The 16009-nt window shown below is 40.1% G+C and overlaps 1 protein-coding gene across 5 annotated transcripts in view; it reads left to right on the forward strand.

Moving 5' to 3' along the window:
• The window catches only part of LOC101857810 (serine/threonine-protein phosphatase 6 regulatory ankyrin repeat subunit A), a 24307-nt gene extending 8525 nt beyond the window's left edge, over positions 1-15782 (forward strand). For all 5 annotated transcript variants that reach the window (XM_035971071.1, XM_005103400.3, XM_035971074.1 and 2 more), the window contains 5 exons: positions 658-811; positions 1908-2092; positions 4871-4982; positions 9831-9959; positions 12058-15782. In XM_035971071.1, the coding sequence (XP_035826964.1) occupies positions 658-811; positions 1908-2092; positions 4871-4982; positions 9831-9959; positions 12058-12235 (758 nt within the window). In that variant the 3' untranslated portion in view covers positions 12236-15782. The remainder of the gene's footprint in view (positions 1-657; positions 812-1907; positions 2093-4870; positions 4983-9830; positions 9960-12057) is intronic.
• Positions 15783-16009: the final 227 nt, after the last annotated feature.

Raw genomic sequence — 16009 nt, forward strand, 5'->3', positions numbered from 1 at the left:
AGGGGAGAGGCTCTTCTCTCTATCTGTCTGTCTGTCTGTCTGTCTGTCTGTCTGTCTGTCTGTCTGTCTGTGTCTGTCATGTCTGTCTCTCTGTCTCTCTTTCTCTCTCTCTGTCTCTCTCTCTCTCTCTCTCTCTCTCTCTCTCACACACACACACACACACACACACACTACCACACGCACACTCCCACACTCACATAACACACACACACACCCACACACACTAACGGACACCGGCAGTATGAAACCTGAAGTCAGCAGCTGTGTTGGAATCATCAGAAAATCCCCAGCCCTCACTGCAGTTATAACTGCTACCTCTGTCACTAACACCTTCTCCAATTTTTTTTTTTTCGACCTTCTTCACTTCTTCGACATTTACTTCCTGCTGTTCCTTACTATTGTCATTATGATTATAATGAATCATCATCATCATCATCATCATAAGGAAGACTGAGAAGGAGGTAAAAATATGGGAAAGAGTCCTCTTGAGTAGCCTTGAAATATTTCTTTTAAGATCTGAACCTGTACCCCTGCCGCTTCCCCCATCTACTATAAAAAAAACTCTTCCTTTTCCTAAACCTCTTTTTCACGTATATGTATCATGCAGTTCTACCATCTTTTAAAAGTATTTGTACCTCTTATTTTCTCAATGAACAGGAATCGTAGACGACCTCATTGGTAAACGAGCAGATACTGAACTGGCCGACTCGTATGGCGACACCCCCCTTTTGTCGGCTGCCCCCAATAATGATCATCTGGTGCTGACCTCACTCTTGAATGCTGGTGCAGATATCAGCAAGCGAAATGACAGGTTCCACATAATTTTTCATATATGGTTTATTAATACAACAAAAATGTATTATATTATTCAACGTTTCCACTTGCCAGAGGTAGAGCTAGAAGAATATATAGAAATATTTGCTGTCCAATTTTAGGCAGCCGAGACTGGGTGGAGGTTTTAGAAAAATACATAGAGCTAGAGTTGTTGAAAATGACGAGAAACTTAGTTCAAGAATGGATAGCCCGTCACCTCTTGGTTTGAGGGAGCGCCGGATGTGAAACTAAAAATGTTTTACATCAAATTTCTCAAAACTAAGCTTTGAGCAGATAGAACTTAGAATTAGTAATTTTGAGGTAGCAATGTGATACCATTAATACTATTATGGATATCGGGTGTTAAAAGCAATTTGCTAACCTAGAATTACAAAGTTTTATTGTTCAGTACCTAGTTTCTAGAATATATTGATAACGACTCCGAATAATCTCATGATTTTCATAGAGCACATAGAATGTTTGTGTCCCGACGTTGTGGAATCAGTCGCTCATCAAGTTTTGGACATTTGGGATTATTGGTTTCATCTTTAAAGCCTGTTCATTTGCCTTCTTTTGGGTGAAAAAAATATCCATTTATGATGAATAGAAGTCGAAATACATGTATTTGTGATTGAAGGTCAGGGTCGCCTGGTTTCAGAGGTAAAATTTGCGAGAAAATGGCTGCCAAAGATTGGTAACTTCCATAGCCTGAGAGTCCTTGGGAACCGGAAATTTACATTTCTTGTGATTTTAATCAATGTTTTTTTAGTAAAATCCACACAGATATGTGTTTTTTAATGAGCATGAAAGGTTTTGAGCAAAAAAAAGAAAATTAGAAAAAAATTGTCAAGCGGCCTCAAAAATGCCAATTTCTTTCATTTAAATATTTTGACGAGCACCTGATTTCACCCAATGCCTCACATTTGGTTTCTGACGTTATGGTCTTAGCAACTCAAAACGGCAAAAATGACAGATAAAACTTTGTAATTCTAAGGTAGCGGTATTTGAACAGGGCATAATGTGATATGGTGCTGTGTGACACCATGGATGTCAGGTGCTAAAAGCAATTAACAAGTCTTGTTCACAACCCTCAGTGGCCAGACTGCTTTGTTGTTGAGTGCCAAGAATGGATGTCGACAGAATGTGAAGCTTCTGCTAGAGAGGGGCAGCCACTCTGACAAAGATATCCAGGAAGCCCTGAAGGCCTCACAGTTGAACCCAAACCCAGAGATTCTGGAAATGCTCAACAAAGCTCTTGGAAAGGAAGGAGAAGTTCATGGTAAGTGGAAATTTTTGTCTCGGATTGTATGAAAGTGAGTGACTTTTGCAAATTGAGTCTTCAGTTTGTAGGTTTTTTTGGGGGGTTTTTTGGTAAGTGTTTTACGGCATTCGCAACTACATAAGTTCTGCATAAGGTCTTTTGAGTGCGTGGAACACATTAAACATTTTCAGTTGGTAGGAACTTTTGAATATTGCCCGGGTGGCGGGTGAAGCTTACTCTTATCGATTTTGAACCACCAAGGGATCTTTAATGTGCGCAACTTGCACACAGGACCTCCGAGATTTTTCGCCCTTGTTCGAGAAGGCAAGGTGTAGATCTTTCTTACCAGAAGATCAGGGGTGTGGCTGAAAGACAGCAATAAGAAGGAGCCAAGGAGAATCAGTAGAAAGGCTGCAGAAAGAGTCAGGGGCCCAGAGGAGGGGGAAAAGGAGATGAGGAATATCCCGTCCAAACCAAACGGGAAAGATGTACTTAAAATTCCTGAAGCGACACACAAGGTACAAGTGGGTACAATGGGCTTAAGAGGGTGCTCACACATTACCTTTGCTCTCAGACTGCTGAGAAAAAAGAAAATCAATCACAATTTAAAAAAAGAAATCTTTCCTTTGTAGATCAAGACAAAGCTTTGATGTAAACTACCTGGGGAAAAAACTAAAACCCCTAATATGAATGACAGCTTGATTTGAATTTATTTCAAGAACAAGAGAAGGATTCTCGTGTTCATGGTCAACATGGAAAAGATCCCAAAGAAAGCAAATACCGAACTAGAGGACTTAAGAAAGATAGATTTTGTTGATGACTGGCACATGTAAGACAAGACAAACTTCAAGAACAGTCTGAACTTACTCTATGAGCAGTGAAATATGAAGATAAGCATCAGTAAGAGAATAAAAATTAACAGACCTCATGGCATCTACAGTTTCAACTTTGTTGAACTTGGTTGAGACAAGTCCACAAAGAAAGCAAGTACCAAACTAGAGGTCCTAAAAATTTTTAAAGATGCGTTTGTTGATGACTGGCATAAGAGAGCAGCATCTATCTCCGAGGATGGACACGAGAGGTTGACAGGAGAATCTAGAAAGTCAACAATGTCAGCAAGTGTCGCCGAGGGTCTTTCCACTGATTGTGCCAGTGCATATCTGGTTGAACGTTCTTCTGTTCTTTCCTGCAAGGATGCCAGATTTTCCGCTTCCTTTTTGTATTCCCAAAAGCATCATCCTCTCCCCGGCAGTACTGGCCTCTGCTTCCCTATGTTCCTCCTCAATCAGCTGGTGAGAGAGACATTTCAGGATCTCGACCCTATCTGGTCGAACTGTGCTGTCAACTGACCTCACCAGCCGACCTGTCGGCTTTTTCATTTCCCCTAACACCTGCATGGCCAGGGCAGAAAATCCATATGATAGATCGTATAGACGTTCGATAACTTGAATCCATTATGTTCTCGGGAAACCTTTTTTGATCCTTCTGAGGGTACATATGGAATCAGTGATAAGAACAGCATGGGTTGTGTGGGGGCGATCTTGGGTCATCCTATCAAGTACTTTCGTGATGGCTTCAATTTCCATTCGCATACTTGATGTAGCCCTGCTGCAGGCTCCAGATGCACTGTGTATGATTTTATTGTTGGCGAATGCAACAAATCCCCATCCACTTCGCTGGCTATCTCTTTTCACTAAACCATCTGTATAAATTATGGGAACCACTGCTTTTAAACATCCCCATGGAACCCAAAGCCAAACTTATTGTCTCCAACTTCATCTCTATCTTGACGTATAAGAGTCAGACATGGGCCTTTACAAAAAAAACCAGAAGATGAGATTGCTTGCTTGCGAGATGCGCCGTCTGAGGTGAGCTGTCAACAAAACCACATGTGACAGGATCGGAAACAGGCTGAAAAATATTGGAACAATGCCAGTCCACCACTACTACATCTTAGAGCAGAGAATCAAATGATTAGGACTTCTGAATAAGATCCAGTCCACCCCCTAGATTGCCAGTAAGGTTGATACCACAGAGATTGAAAACAAAAAGAATACCTTCAACATTTGAACCCTCCGGGCTTTCCAACTTGCCACTGCCCACCTGCTCTTTCTCACCTGGATGACCCTGACGGGCAGGCAATACAGTAGTTAAAAAGTCATGACATGCCATTATTTGATATTTAAAAAAACACACAATAAGACAGAGTATTGGGTCTAACTACAGACAAGAATTCATGAGTGGTTGGTGGTTTAGTGAATAGGCTGTTGGGTTTGCAACCGAAAGGTCATGAGTTTGAACCCTATCAGGGACCTGATGTTGTGTCCTTGCTAATGGCACTTTACATGAATTTTCCTCATTTCACCCAGGAGAAATGAGTACCAGCTCTTGATGGCAAAAGATGATATCTGTTTGTTAGTTTTTGAGCTTTTAATTGGCTGCTTGCACTGTATGTTTCCTGGGAAGCCAAGAATGTCTCTGACTGTTCTAGGGTCTACTGGGGTTATAGTATAGATTGTTTAGCACATAGGACTTGCTGTTGCAAATGCTATTAGTTGTCATTTCAATGGTTCAGTTCATGAAACCTTAATAACAGTATGATCCTCACATTGAAAAGATATTTGACGGAGAAAGATCTGCGGCCTCGGAAAAGCAAAAAAAAATGATGATTTGATAAATTTCAAGATGAAATATTGGAGCTTGATGTATGATGTAAAGGTAGAAGATATCTATGCTATGGGTGTAGTTTGTTTTTATGTCTGGTGAAAAACTAAATCTATGTAAAAATTGTTCCAGATATGCTGCCATCAGTTGCCACCCCACAACAACCGGTGTTTGCAACGTCAGTTCTTTATTGGGCAAGGCCTTGGCCTTGTCCTCGTAAAAGCATTTATGATAGAATATCCAGGTCAGTGTTGTATGGGCTGTTATTTCTGTTTGTTGTCTCCTTTTTCATGAATCCATTATTCGCACAATGGAGTCTTTTTATTGGTTTTAAAAATGTGTACCCAAATAAAACTTTATGCTATTTAGATTTGATTTTATATTTTTCTCTTTACTTGATTTGATTTGAGAAAAAAATGCACTTTGTATGGACATAGATCTACTGTTCAGTGAACACTTTTGGTCATGTTTCTACTTTTTTCTTCTTCTTTACCTCTTTATGTCTGTCCATGAGTTTATATTTCACAATGAACTTTAAATAATTCCTTGGGTAGTTTTAAACCGAGGACCTTAAAATTTAATGGATTTCCTTCTCCTTCTTCCTGATGCCACATGTGACATGCTGAGCAGAGTGGGGGCAAACCTGCATGAACTGCAGTCTTTTCTGTATGGGATCATAGAGGGCTGAGGTATAGTGTGAGTCGTGAGAGATAATGTGCCAGGAGAATGGGGGGGGGGGGGGTTGAAGGCAGTGTGATGGGCCGAGGAAGGGAAGAAGGAATGTGGGAAATTGAAAGAGACTAGTGATCAACTGACTGATTGACAGAGAGGTAAAGAGAAATAAAAAGACAATCTGAAAAGAAGTGTCTATTTATTTAAGAACTTAATGTATTTTATCCCCATTTTTACTAGTCATTCAACACAGTGTACTACAGTTTACAAATTAAAAAGGAGGGGGAAAATAAGAAGAAAACAGTTGTCCAGATAACAGAAAATTATTAAACAGACATGAGAGCAAATCTTGCAAGTCACTGAGAGAATTTGTTGTTATTAGAAATGATAAGAAACAAAATATTAAATTTGAGACAACAATTGCATGATAATAATAATGATAATAATAATAATAATAATAATAATAATAATAATAATAAATGACATTTATATAGCGCTCAACCCCTATTAAAGTGCACAGGCTCTGAGCTCTTTACAATACAACACAATGCACAACAGTAACATAAAACGTTGTGTTCTGACTAAAAGAAAATCTATCCAAATGTTCATCTTATTAATTTAAAAACAGAAATGACTTCAGCTGACATTTGAATGAATCAAAAGATTTGATCTCTCTTAAAGTACTTGGGAAAGTGTTCCAGATCTTGGGGCCTTGATATTCAAATGCCCTTTCACCCACTGTTATAAGTTTCGTAGATGGTAAAAGAAATATTTTTTTTCAGCTAATGACCTTAAACTGCGAGTTGGAACTTTACCCCATTTGTTATGAGAGCATTCTGACTTATGATCAGCGGACAAGGCATCTCTATATACAGTAGTCTCCACCTAAGATCCCACCGCTTACGATCCCGGTTCGCTTAAGATCCCGCTTTTACTATGCAAAAGTCACCCCTAAGATCCCGCTCTGATTCACTTTGAAGGTCTACATTCGGCTAAGATCCCGCTTTTCAGATCACAATTTGCAGAAAAAAATCCGGGCGGGACAGCTGATCAATCAAGAGTGAAAAGTTGAGATAAATAATAAACTGTCCATCGCATCAAAGATCAGCCACTATCGTGAATGTGATTACATACACGTTGTAAAACTCGATGAAGCGATACAATGTTTGCCCCAGACAGGATCACACCGGGGTGTGAACTGACCGACACGTTTGTTTTCCCCGAACATCGCATCACACCTGAGCTCTCCCCCTAAACTTATATCACTCGCTAGGTGGGTAGGGCCTACACGTTCGCTCCATTGAACTGCGAACTCTTCCCTGACCATTTCAAAAGTTGTCTTTACTCCCGAATTTGCGAGACAGACTGAATTTTAATTGGTGTGTTCACAACTCAATGGTGTGTAACGACAAAGGCGGTTGGAGGGGGGGGGGGACTCGGTCAGAGATGGAAATCTATAAATTTTCGACAGGTAAGGGGGAGGGGCAACTGGATATGCGTAGATCTTGAGACTCATGATAGGATAGTAAGTGAAAATGGCACGCCTCATCCCACTATGCACTGTGATAGGTCATCAAGGTTAACCACTCTTTGCTCGCCATACGTCATAAACCCACCAAGTGGTCACGTCTGTTCATTTTAGAGTGGAGGGAGACCATTTTACCTATTGTGAGCCTTAGCATGGGTCACCATAGATTTTTCCCTGGGTTCGTCGCTTAAGATCCCGGTTCGCCTAAGATCCCGCATTTCCTTGCTCCCGAGCACCGGGATCTTAGGCGGAGACTACTGTATTATATTTGTGAAAGTTCATCCCTTTGTCCGCCTAAAACTTCTGCCCTACTTAACTTTCAAATTTGAAAAAAATAACGCTAGTTCAGAATCTTTTAAAGGGTGCACAGTTTTATTGAGGGGTCTGAAGTCACTGTAGTTTAATTTTCAGTTTTTCATTAATTAGTTTCGTTTAGATCTAATCTTGGGAAAGTCCGTCTTCTAAGACACCATTGTGAACAAGTGAGACTTCTGTTCACATGCTGTGCGCACTGAACCCACAATGACTTGACGATCAAGTCCGTTCATCGAACAGGAAGCCCAGCTAGTTTTCCATAATTGGCTTGAGCTAATACATTTTTGTATAGATCTAGCTTTCGGTGCGAGAGTCTATCAGCTTACGCCATTGTTTGGCCATAATTCCTCCACTAGGCGCTGTGCTTCTGTCTATCATGAGTTGCTGCCCACAGTGCAGCAGCCTCCATTCTATTTATAACCTCTTTGTTTAAAGAAATTGTAGGTTCAAAGTGAAATACTACTCTGTGTATTAGAAAATTATTCATTGCTCGAAAGGAGTCCCATTTTTTTCCCAGAACCGGTGATTTCCTATTTTTCAGCTCCCTGCAGTCAGTAGAATTGTGAGTCTGTTAAAGATCAGGGTGGAGGAATGTTTATTTCTAGTAGCTTATGTAAAGCAATTTGAAAATAAAATTGGCCGTACAGTTGTTAATTTATATATAAATAATTTGATATATATATATATATATATATATATATATATATATATATATATATATATATATATATATATATATAATGTGTCTTTTTGTCTTACCTAAATCTGACTAGTGATGACATTAAAAGGATATCTTATGAGTACTTTCCATCAGTAGAAAGAACTGAAAATTTTTTTTTTTTAGAATGACTGTAAAAACACGTTTGTGGCTTATAGTTTTTTACTTTTAATCTTAATGTGTCATATTTTGTTTTCTTCACAAGATCAGAGAAATACAATAATTTCCTTTTAAATAAGAGGAAAAAGAAAGATATTTGGAAGAAATAGATAACAATTATTAGGCTGGGAAAACTAAGGTTTACAGAATTAGGGTGGAGGTCTTTTTGCATGGCCCTGGGATCTTCCAAGTTTTAGACCTATATGAATATAATATATGAAATGTGTTGTGATGTGGTGGAATCAGGCACTCGTCAATTTTTGGGCATATTGAGTATTTGGTATCATCTTAAAGCTCGTTTATTTGTCTTGCTAGTGATGAAAAAAATACCCGTCTATCTTGAATAGATTAGAGATACATGTCATTGTATTTGCCATGGAAAAAGATGGGGGTTGCCTGGTGTCAGAGGTAAAGCTAGCAAGAAAATGGCCACCAAAGTTTTGTGATTTTCGAAGCCGTGGTGTCCTTTGAGACCAAATAAAAATTGTTTGTGCTTTTGGTCTAGGTTTTTCAGTAAAATCCACACAAAAGTGTGTTTTCAAATTGATGTAACAACCAAGCAAAAAAAAAAAGAGATAAATATGCCCAACGTGAGGAAAATGCAGATTTCTTCTATTTCATTATTTTAATGAGCACATGAAACCTCACAAACGGTAAAAGTCAAAGCGCCGTTTACTTTACATTTTTAGATTGAGTTTGTGTGCCTTTCGGTGCCTGATTTATGTGCGGTTGTCCTTTTTATTTGGTTGATTACCTGCTATGGTGCTGCTGAGTGGTTGATTTGTCTTTGAGGGTGCTTTTAATTTGCTGATTTTTAAACCACCGTGCTTTTCAATTTGCTTGTAAGTTGTGGTGGTGCTTTTGAATGGCTTATTGTTTATGCTATGGTGTGGAAGTGCTGACTGATCTGCTTATTTATCAGTTCGGTGCTTATTGGTTAGCTGATTTTTATGTGAAGAGGCTGATTGTTTGACCAGTTTGTATTGTATGTTTCGAGACTGTTTGCTTGACTGTCATGGGTTGTATGAGACTGTGTGATTGGTTGACTAACTTGTGTTGTTTGAGTCTGTGTGATTTGCTGATATATGTGTGTATGATGAGGCTATGTGTGATTGGCTGATATATGTGTGTATGATGAGACTATGTGTGATTGGCTGATATATGTGTGTATGATGAGGCTATGTGTGATTGGCTGATATATGTGTGTGTGTGTATGATGAGGCTATGTTCGGTTGGCTGATATATGTGTGTATGATGAGGCTATGTTCGTTTGGCTGATATATGTTTGTGTGTGATGAGACTGAGTGGTTGACTAACATGTGTTATATGAGACTGTGTGATTGGCTGATAAATGTGTGTGATGAGGCTATGTGTGGTTGGCTGATATGTGTGTGTGTGTGTGTGTGTGTGTGTGTGTGTGTGTGTGTGTGTGTTTGTGTGTGTGTGTGATGAGTCCATGTGTGATTGGCTGATATATGTGTGTGGTTGGCTGATATGTATATGTATGATGATATAAGTGTGTGTGATGAGGATATGTGTGCTTGACTTATATGTGTGTCTATTGAAGCTGAGAGGTTGACTGATATGTGGAATGTTCGGTATGGTAGACTTTTTTTTTAGTAAAACTTGGCTGATTGACTGACTGATTTATTTGGAATGGTGTTGTGTGACTGATTTTCTGATTTCTGTATTGGCCACAGGGCAAGCTCAAGCGCACATTCTCACCCGTGCTCTAACAATCAGCACAGAGACATGCTGGCCGGACCTATGGACTTACAGTCCAGTCTGGCTTTGCCAAGGTCTGCCCAGACTCCAAAACCTGACAAATCGTAAGTATTTCTGCCTTTATGTAGTGCATTTGAGGATTTTCCTATTTTTTGTGTGGAAGAAGCTACAACTACTTGACTCAGGTGTGAGTGATTGGAGGATACAACTGGCAGGTTCTTTCTTTATCTCTGCCTCTTTGAAGTTTATGTATATTTGTCTGTCTGTCTGCCTGTCTTTCTTTTTTCCCAACTCGTAATGACTGTTACCCTATTAATTTGTATTTTTTTAAAAATTCGCACTCATTCATACAAAAATCATGGTCCTGCCACTTGTGAGATGCTTGTTCCTCTGGTAAGATACTGAACTGAGAGGAAATATTTCAGTAAAAGAAGAAGATTAATATACATTCTAATCAGACTCGGACTAGGGGCTCTTGTGGTCTAGAGGTTATGGTGTTAACGTCTCATTCAATAGGTCCCAAGTTTGGATCCTGACAGCGACAGAAAATATGTTCTCTAAAATGCTCTCCTTTCACCTACTTTCCTGCTCTCTAACCATGTTCTGTTATCTGCTTTTGTCTCCCTTTTTTGCCTCCCCTCCCCCTTCTTTTGCCCCCTCTTCTGCACTCCTGACTCCTTCTGCAGCCTTTCTACTGCTACTCCTTGGCACCTTCTTACAGCTGTCTTTCCGCCACACCCCTGATCTTAGGGTAGATAAGATGGAATACCTAGCCTTCTCGGATTAGGGTGAAAAAATCCTGGAGGTCCCATGTGCAAGTTGTGCACGTTAAAGATCCCTTAGTCATCCTAAAATCGATAAGAGTAGGCTTCAGCCTTTCTACTGCTACTCCTTGGCTCCTTCTTACTGCTGTCTTTCAGCCACACCCATGTGCAAGTTGTGCACGTTAAAGACCCCTTGGTCATCCTAAAATCGATAAGAGTAGGCTTCAGCCAGCACGTGGGCAAAATTAAAAATAATTTCCATGCAGAAGGAACATGTAGTTGCATTAGTCTTTTTACATTGTTCTTTTTTTCTTGTTTATAATGTATACAAGTATTTATTAAAAGTGGAAGGAAGTTATTGCTTTTTAGAGTCCTATTTGTTAGAGCACGAAATATTTCTAAAGTGAGTGTACTCACATACATATGGGAATCCATTTCAACAGGAATTTCGTGTGAAAGGGATTTATGCTAAAAATCAAGCCTACAAATTTAGATACGGAGATCTGCTCTACACCAACGTCTGTACTTTTGATAACAAAAACATCAAACTAATAAAATTGGGCAATGATTTCACTAGGGGCGGGCACGAGACGAGCCGAGTACTCGTTTCTAGCGAGAAACGCCTTTCCCGTCGCTTCTCGAGCACTAAACTACTGCTCGGTACCGAAACGTGATACTGCTCGTTGGCTTGACATAACGACTACAGAATGTTTCTTTTCAGGAAATTAAGAAGTTTCCGTGTTGATAATAAGATTATGTCCCTTTTATACCATTCTATGATTGAAAGTGTGCTACTATTTTGTATTTGCTGCTGGAGTGGGAATTGTAAGGTGAAAGATAAAGAAAAATTTGACAGAACCATTAAGAAAGCGAGCAAGATCTATGGATATGATTTTACTAGAATTGATGAAATGTATAATACCACATGTATTAAAAAAAGATAAAAAGCATTATAAACGACCCATCACACACCATTTCCACTCAAATTGTAAGATCACGCAGCTGCAGATATGTACCTCCAACAACAAAGAAAGAAAGATATGAAAGAAGTTTTTTTACCATCTAGCATAAGGCTTTTGCTTTTGTCAGAATGAGCATAGATGTGTGTTGCTCTTTAGAGTATGTCTCTAACTCCGAAGGTCTTGTAATCAAATTCCTGCATGTGGTTGAATGATGCATCTGATGTGAATGTACATTTTGTCAGCTTTACTTCTCTTTCCATATTGAATTTTAATGAGAGTAATATATAATTAAAATTTTTTATGTATACCTGCATGTGTTTTTACGGTCCTTTACAGCCCAAAAAAATTTCCCTCTGGGATAATGAAGTATTATCTTACCTATCTTATTCTTATCTTATCTTAATTTACTTGGATTTTTTTATAACATTCGCTTCCAGAAGTCTAGTCTTGTACTGTGTACTTTCTCTCTGTTTCAGAGTGAACATCTGCGTGGTGAAAAATGCGATGTATGTAGCAGGTGGGAAACAGTCTTCAATCGTGATAAAAGAACAAAAGACCAATGATGTTTCTGATCTGTATCCTGGGAGTGATTCTGACCGTGACCCTGATGATGATGATGACTTTGAATGTGGGGACTCTGATCATCAAGAATAATTGAAACTTTCTCTGAAAGCATGAGGTGACGTCGGTGACCAAGTTGTTAGGCTCTCAGACTCTCAATCAACCGTAAGGTCATGGGTTTGAATCCTGTCAGAGGCCCGACTTTTGCCCTTGGGAAAGTCACTTCACACGCATTTCCCTTACTTCACCACCTTGATGGGAATGGATATCCAGCTATAGATAGCGAAAAGTCTTGTCATTTGTTAATGTTTGAGCGCTTAATGGGCTGTTTGCACTGTATGCTTCCCGGGAAGCCAAGAATGTTTCTGAGCATGTTCTGGCTCTGCTGGAGTAATAATGGCTGTAAAGTGCATAGAGCATGCTGTAGAGCGTTGACATGAGCTATATAAATGCAATAATTATTATTATAATATGATTGACATTGTTATTCATGAAATTGTTCAATTTTGTTTGTTTGGGTATGTGAGGATCCACATTTCTGTCCATGTCTATGCTTTGCATGTGTATAAAAATGTATGTGTGTCTGTGTGTGCATAATATGCATATTTGTGTTTGTGTGCACTTTTGTATTTGTGTGTTTAGGTGCACAGAATATGCAAGCGTTCATGTGTACCCAATTTGATGAGTAGAAAACCAATATGTCTGTGGTGTGGATCCATAATGCTTGCTACCCGCAGGTGTGAGCCCAAATTTTAATGGTTGGAGTGTGCCTTAGCTAGGTCTTTCTATTCTACCCATCCATAGTTTCTGCCTGTCTTGCTTTTTTTTCTTGACACTGAGTAACAGCAGGCCAGTTGTAAAAAGAGAAAGCCAAGAGTTTGGATACTTCGATGTAGAACTGGGGTCTTAGGAAGATGGGTTGCTCCTTGCTCCCTCGCCCCTCTTCATGAGGGTCCATTTCAGTGTGGGCAGGCTGATTGTCTCCATCATCAGCTGGTTGTTGTAGCATCTGATGGGGTCACCCAGCCTGCTCCTCCTACCTTCACCAGGCTGCACTCCTTTCGCAATCACAACCTCCTTCGTGAAGGAGTCCTCTTCACGGCTGCTGGCGATGTGTTCTCGGACAAGGGCTACTACAGTTGGAGGGTCAAGGGTAAGCACTCCCTCTATGTTTGCGGAGCCTGCTAGCTTATCTGCCCTTTCATTTCCCTTGACTCCTGCAGGTCCTGGGCAGAAGATCCACTGCAAGCGTCTGATTTTGCTGTCTTGGATTATCCTAAACCAATCTGCATAGAGGCTGCCGGTCAAGATTTTATCCAGAGTACTCATTGAGTCCGTACAAAGGTAGCCTGCTGGTATCCGTTAGTGCAAAGTCATTTCAGAGCCTCAGTGATGGCCTTGATCTCTTTGCACATGCTTGATGTAGTGAGGCCCGTTGCCCCAGATGCCTCCTGGATTGTTACTGGATTGCACTGTATGCTTCCCGGGAAGTCAACAATGTTTTTGAGCATGTTCTGGCTCTGCTGGAGTAATAATGGCTGTAAAGTGCATAGAGCATGCTGTAGAGCGTTGACATGAGCTATATAAATGCGGTAATTATTATTATAATATGATTGACCTTGTTACTCATGAAATTGTTCCGGTTTTTTGTTTGGGTATGTGAGGATCCACTTTTATGTCCATGTATATGCTTTGCATGTGCGTAAAAATGTATATGTGTCTGTGTGTGCATACATGCATATTTGTGTTTGTGTGCGCTTTTGTATTTGTAAGTTTAGGTGCATAGAATATGCCAGTTATGTCACAATAACTCCCTTAGCCAGCTTGTTAGTGTATAATCTTTATTCCAGTCCTCCTTGGGACATACAGTGTTGCAGACTATTGAGCGTCTGCTTTTGTTTCACTATTGTTGGAATATTCCGCCTTTACCAATTGCCAAGTGACCATTTGCAGCTGGGTGAACGAAGGAAAATATGGTATGATACCTTTCAGAATGATACATTGTTTTATCTTGTGTAGCTGAGAATCATGGAAAAAGAAAAATATGGTATGATAGCATTCTTAAGGATACATTATTCTCTCTGATGGAGTTGAGAATCAAACTGGCAATTTTCTGACTGCAAGTCTAATGCCTGCCTTTCCAAATGTTGCAGGAGGAGCTACTTCAGCATTCTTAACACTTACAGTACCGAAGGCTCATTTGATGATAAACCCTCAAGTACCGCACCTGTTTAGAACGCTGAAGCCATGTAGAATGTTTTTAAAAAATGTTTAAAACTTTCGCATCCCAAGAAACATGCTTTGAAAATTCACTGAGGTTCACAAGCCATTCAGGCATCATATAGATTAACTTTCTCTGGTATTTAGTTCAATGCAGTGGCTCTGCTCGTTGTTTAAAATTATGTTGAGTGTGCCTGGTTGACTAAAGTCACCAGCGGTAGTGAGCACATACTAGGCCTACGGCCTGGTGACTAAACTCGCAGACGGTACCAAAGGTATTAAAGTCCACCCACTTTTTTATGTGTGACAGAAATCTGTGATGAATGCTTAGATGTGACTCTGTGTTTTGTTCAATTGACCGTTAGTCCAAGTGTAATATGTATTCAATTAAATCTTTTTTCTTCGATTTTGGTTTTGAAGAATTGCTCTCCAGGCATTTGCACTTGTTTATTACTTTGGTGATGATGGTGAAGAAAAAGAACAATCATGGCAATTGTAATCTTTTTTTCTGTTTTTCTCTGTATGCTAAAAATGTTTCTATTGGCCAGGGTTTTACATGTGAGTTCATCATGTATATGTGTGTGGAGTGTTAATTACCAGAGCCTGTCTGCAGGATCTGTCCGTTGTAGATGAATAAACATGTTGATGTGTCATTTGAGTGACATGCTATAGGTCTTATATGTTCCTGGTATTTTCCACCCCTTTGTGATACCACAGAGTCAGTTCGTGCTTCACCGGGCGAGTCAGTTCGTTCTTCACCGGGCGAGTCAGTTCGTGCTTCACCGGGCGAGTCAGTTCGTTCTTCACCGGGCGAGTCAGTTTGTGCTTCACCGGGCGAGTCAGTTCATGCTTCACCGGGCGAGTCAGTTCATGCTTCACCGAGCGAGTCAGTTCGTTCTTCACCGGGCGAGTCAGTTCGTGCTTCACCGGGCGAGTCAGTTCATGCTTCACCGGGCGAGTCAGTTCGTTCTTCACCGGGCGAGTCAGTTCGTTCTTCACCGGGCGAGTCAGTTCGTTCTTCACCGGGCGAGTCAGTTCGTGCTTCACCGGGCACAGTTTTGGATCTCCAGGGACACAGAGTAGGGCTAGATTTACTGGTCATTTAAAAAAATTATAAATTAGACCTGGTTTGTGAATACTAGGCTACCAATGGATAGCCTAAATGAGTTTTTATTTTTCCCCCTGGTCTTCTGAATTGGGTGTTGGTGAACAATAGATAGATCCGCTTCAGTTTGATTCCAGATCTTTTTTCCTTAGAGGTGTTGTACTCATATTATACAATGTTCTTTTTGAACTCAGCATTTTTATCAAATGAGAAGGATATCTACCTTGTGGCTGTTTTTATGGATGATTGCATTTTTTGTCCCCCCCCCCATTATTGTTTACCTTTTCAATGGGGAAAATAGATAATGCAAAGTTTTGTATTGTTGAGTAATTTTTGTGTGGATCTAATGATGCAGCTCGGGTCTGTGGAATCTATTGTTTAGGGAGAATATTTCAAGCAGCCCAGATGTTGAACAAGTATGAAGTTTGCCTGTCAGACAGGAGGTTTTTGAAGTTTGGTCCCTGCCAGTGTCGGGTTTTTTCCCTTCATGTTTTCTGCTCTTCCAGATCCCAGGAGAGGTAGGATTGAGCGCCTTGTCGCCT

Source organism: Aplysia californica, unplaced genomic scaffold (assembly GCF_000002075.1).
Source record: "Aplysia californica isolate F4 #8 unplaced genomic scaffold, AplCal3.0 scaffold00370, whole genome shotgun sequence".
Lineage (NCBI taxonomy): Eukaryota > Metazoa > Mollusca > Gastropoda > Aplysiida > Aplysiidae > Aplysia > Aplysia californica.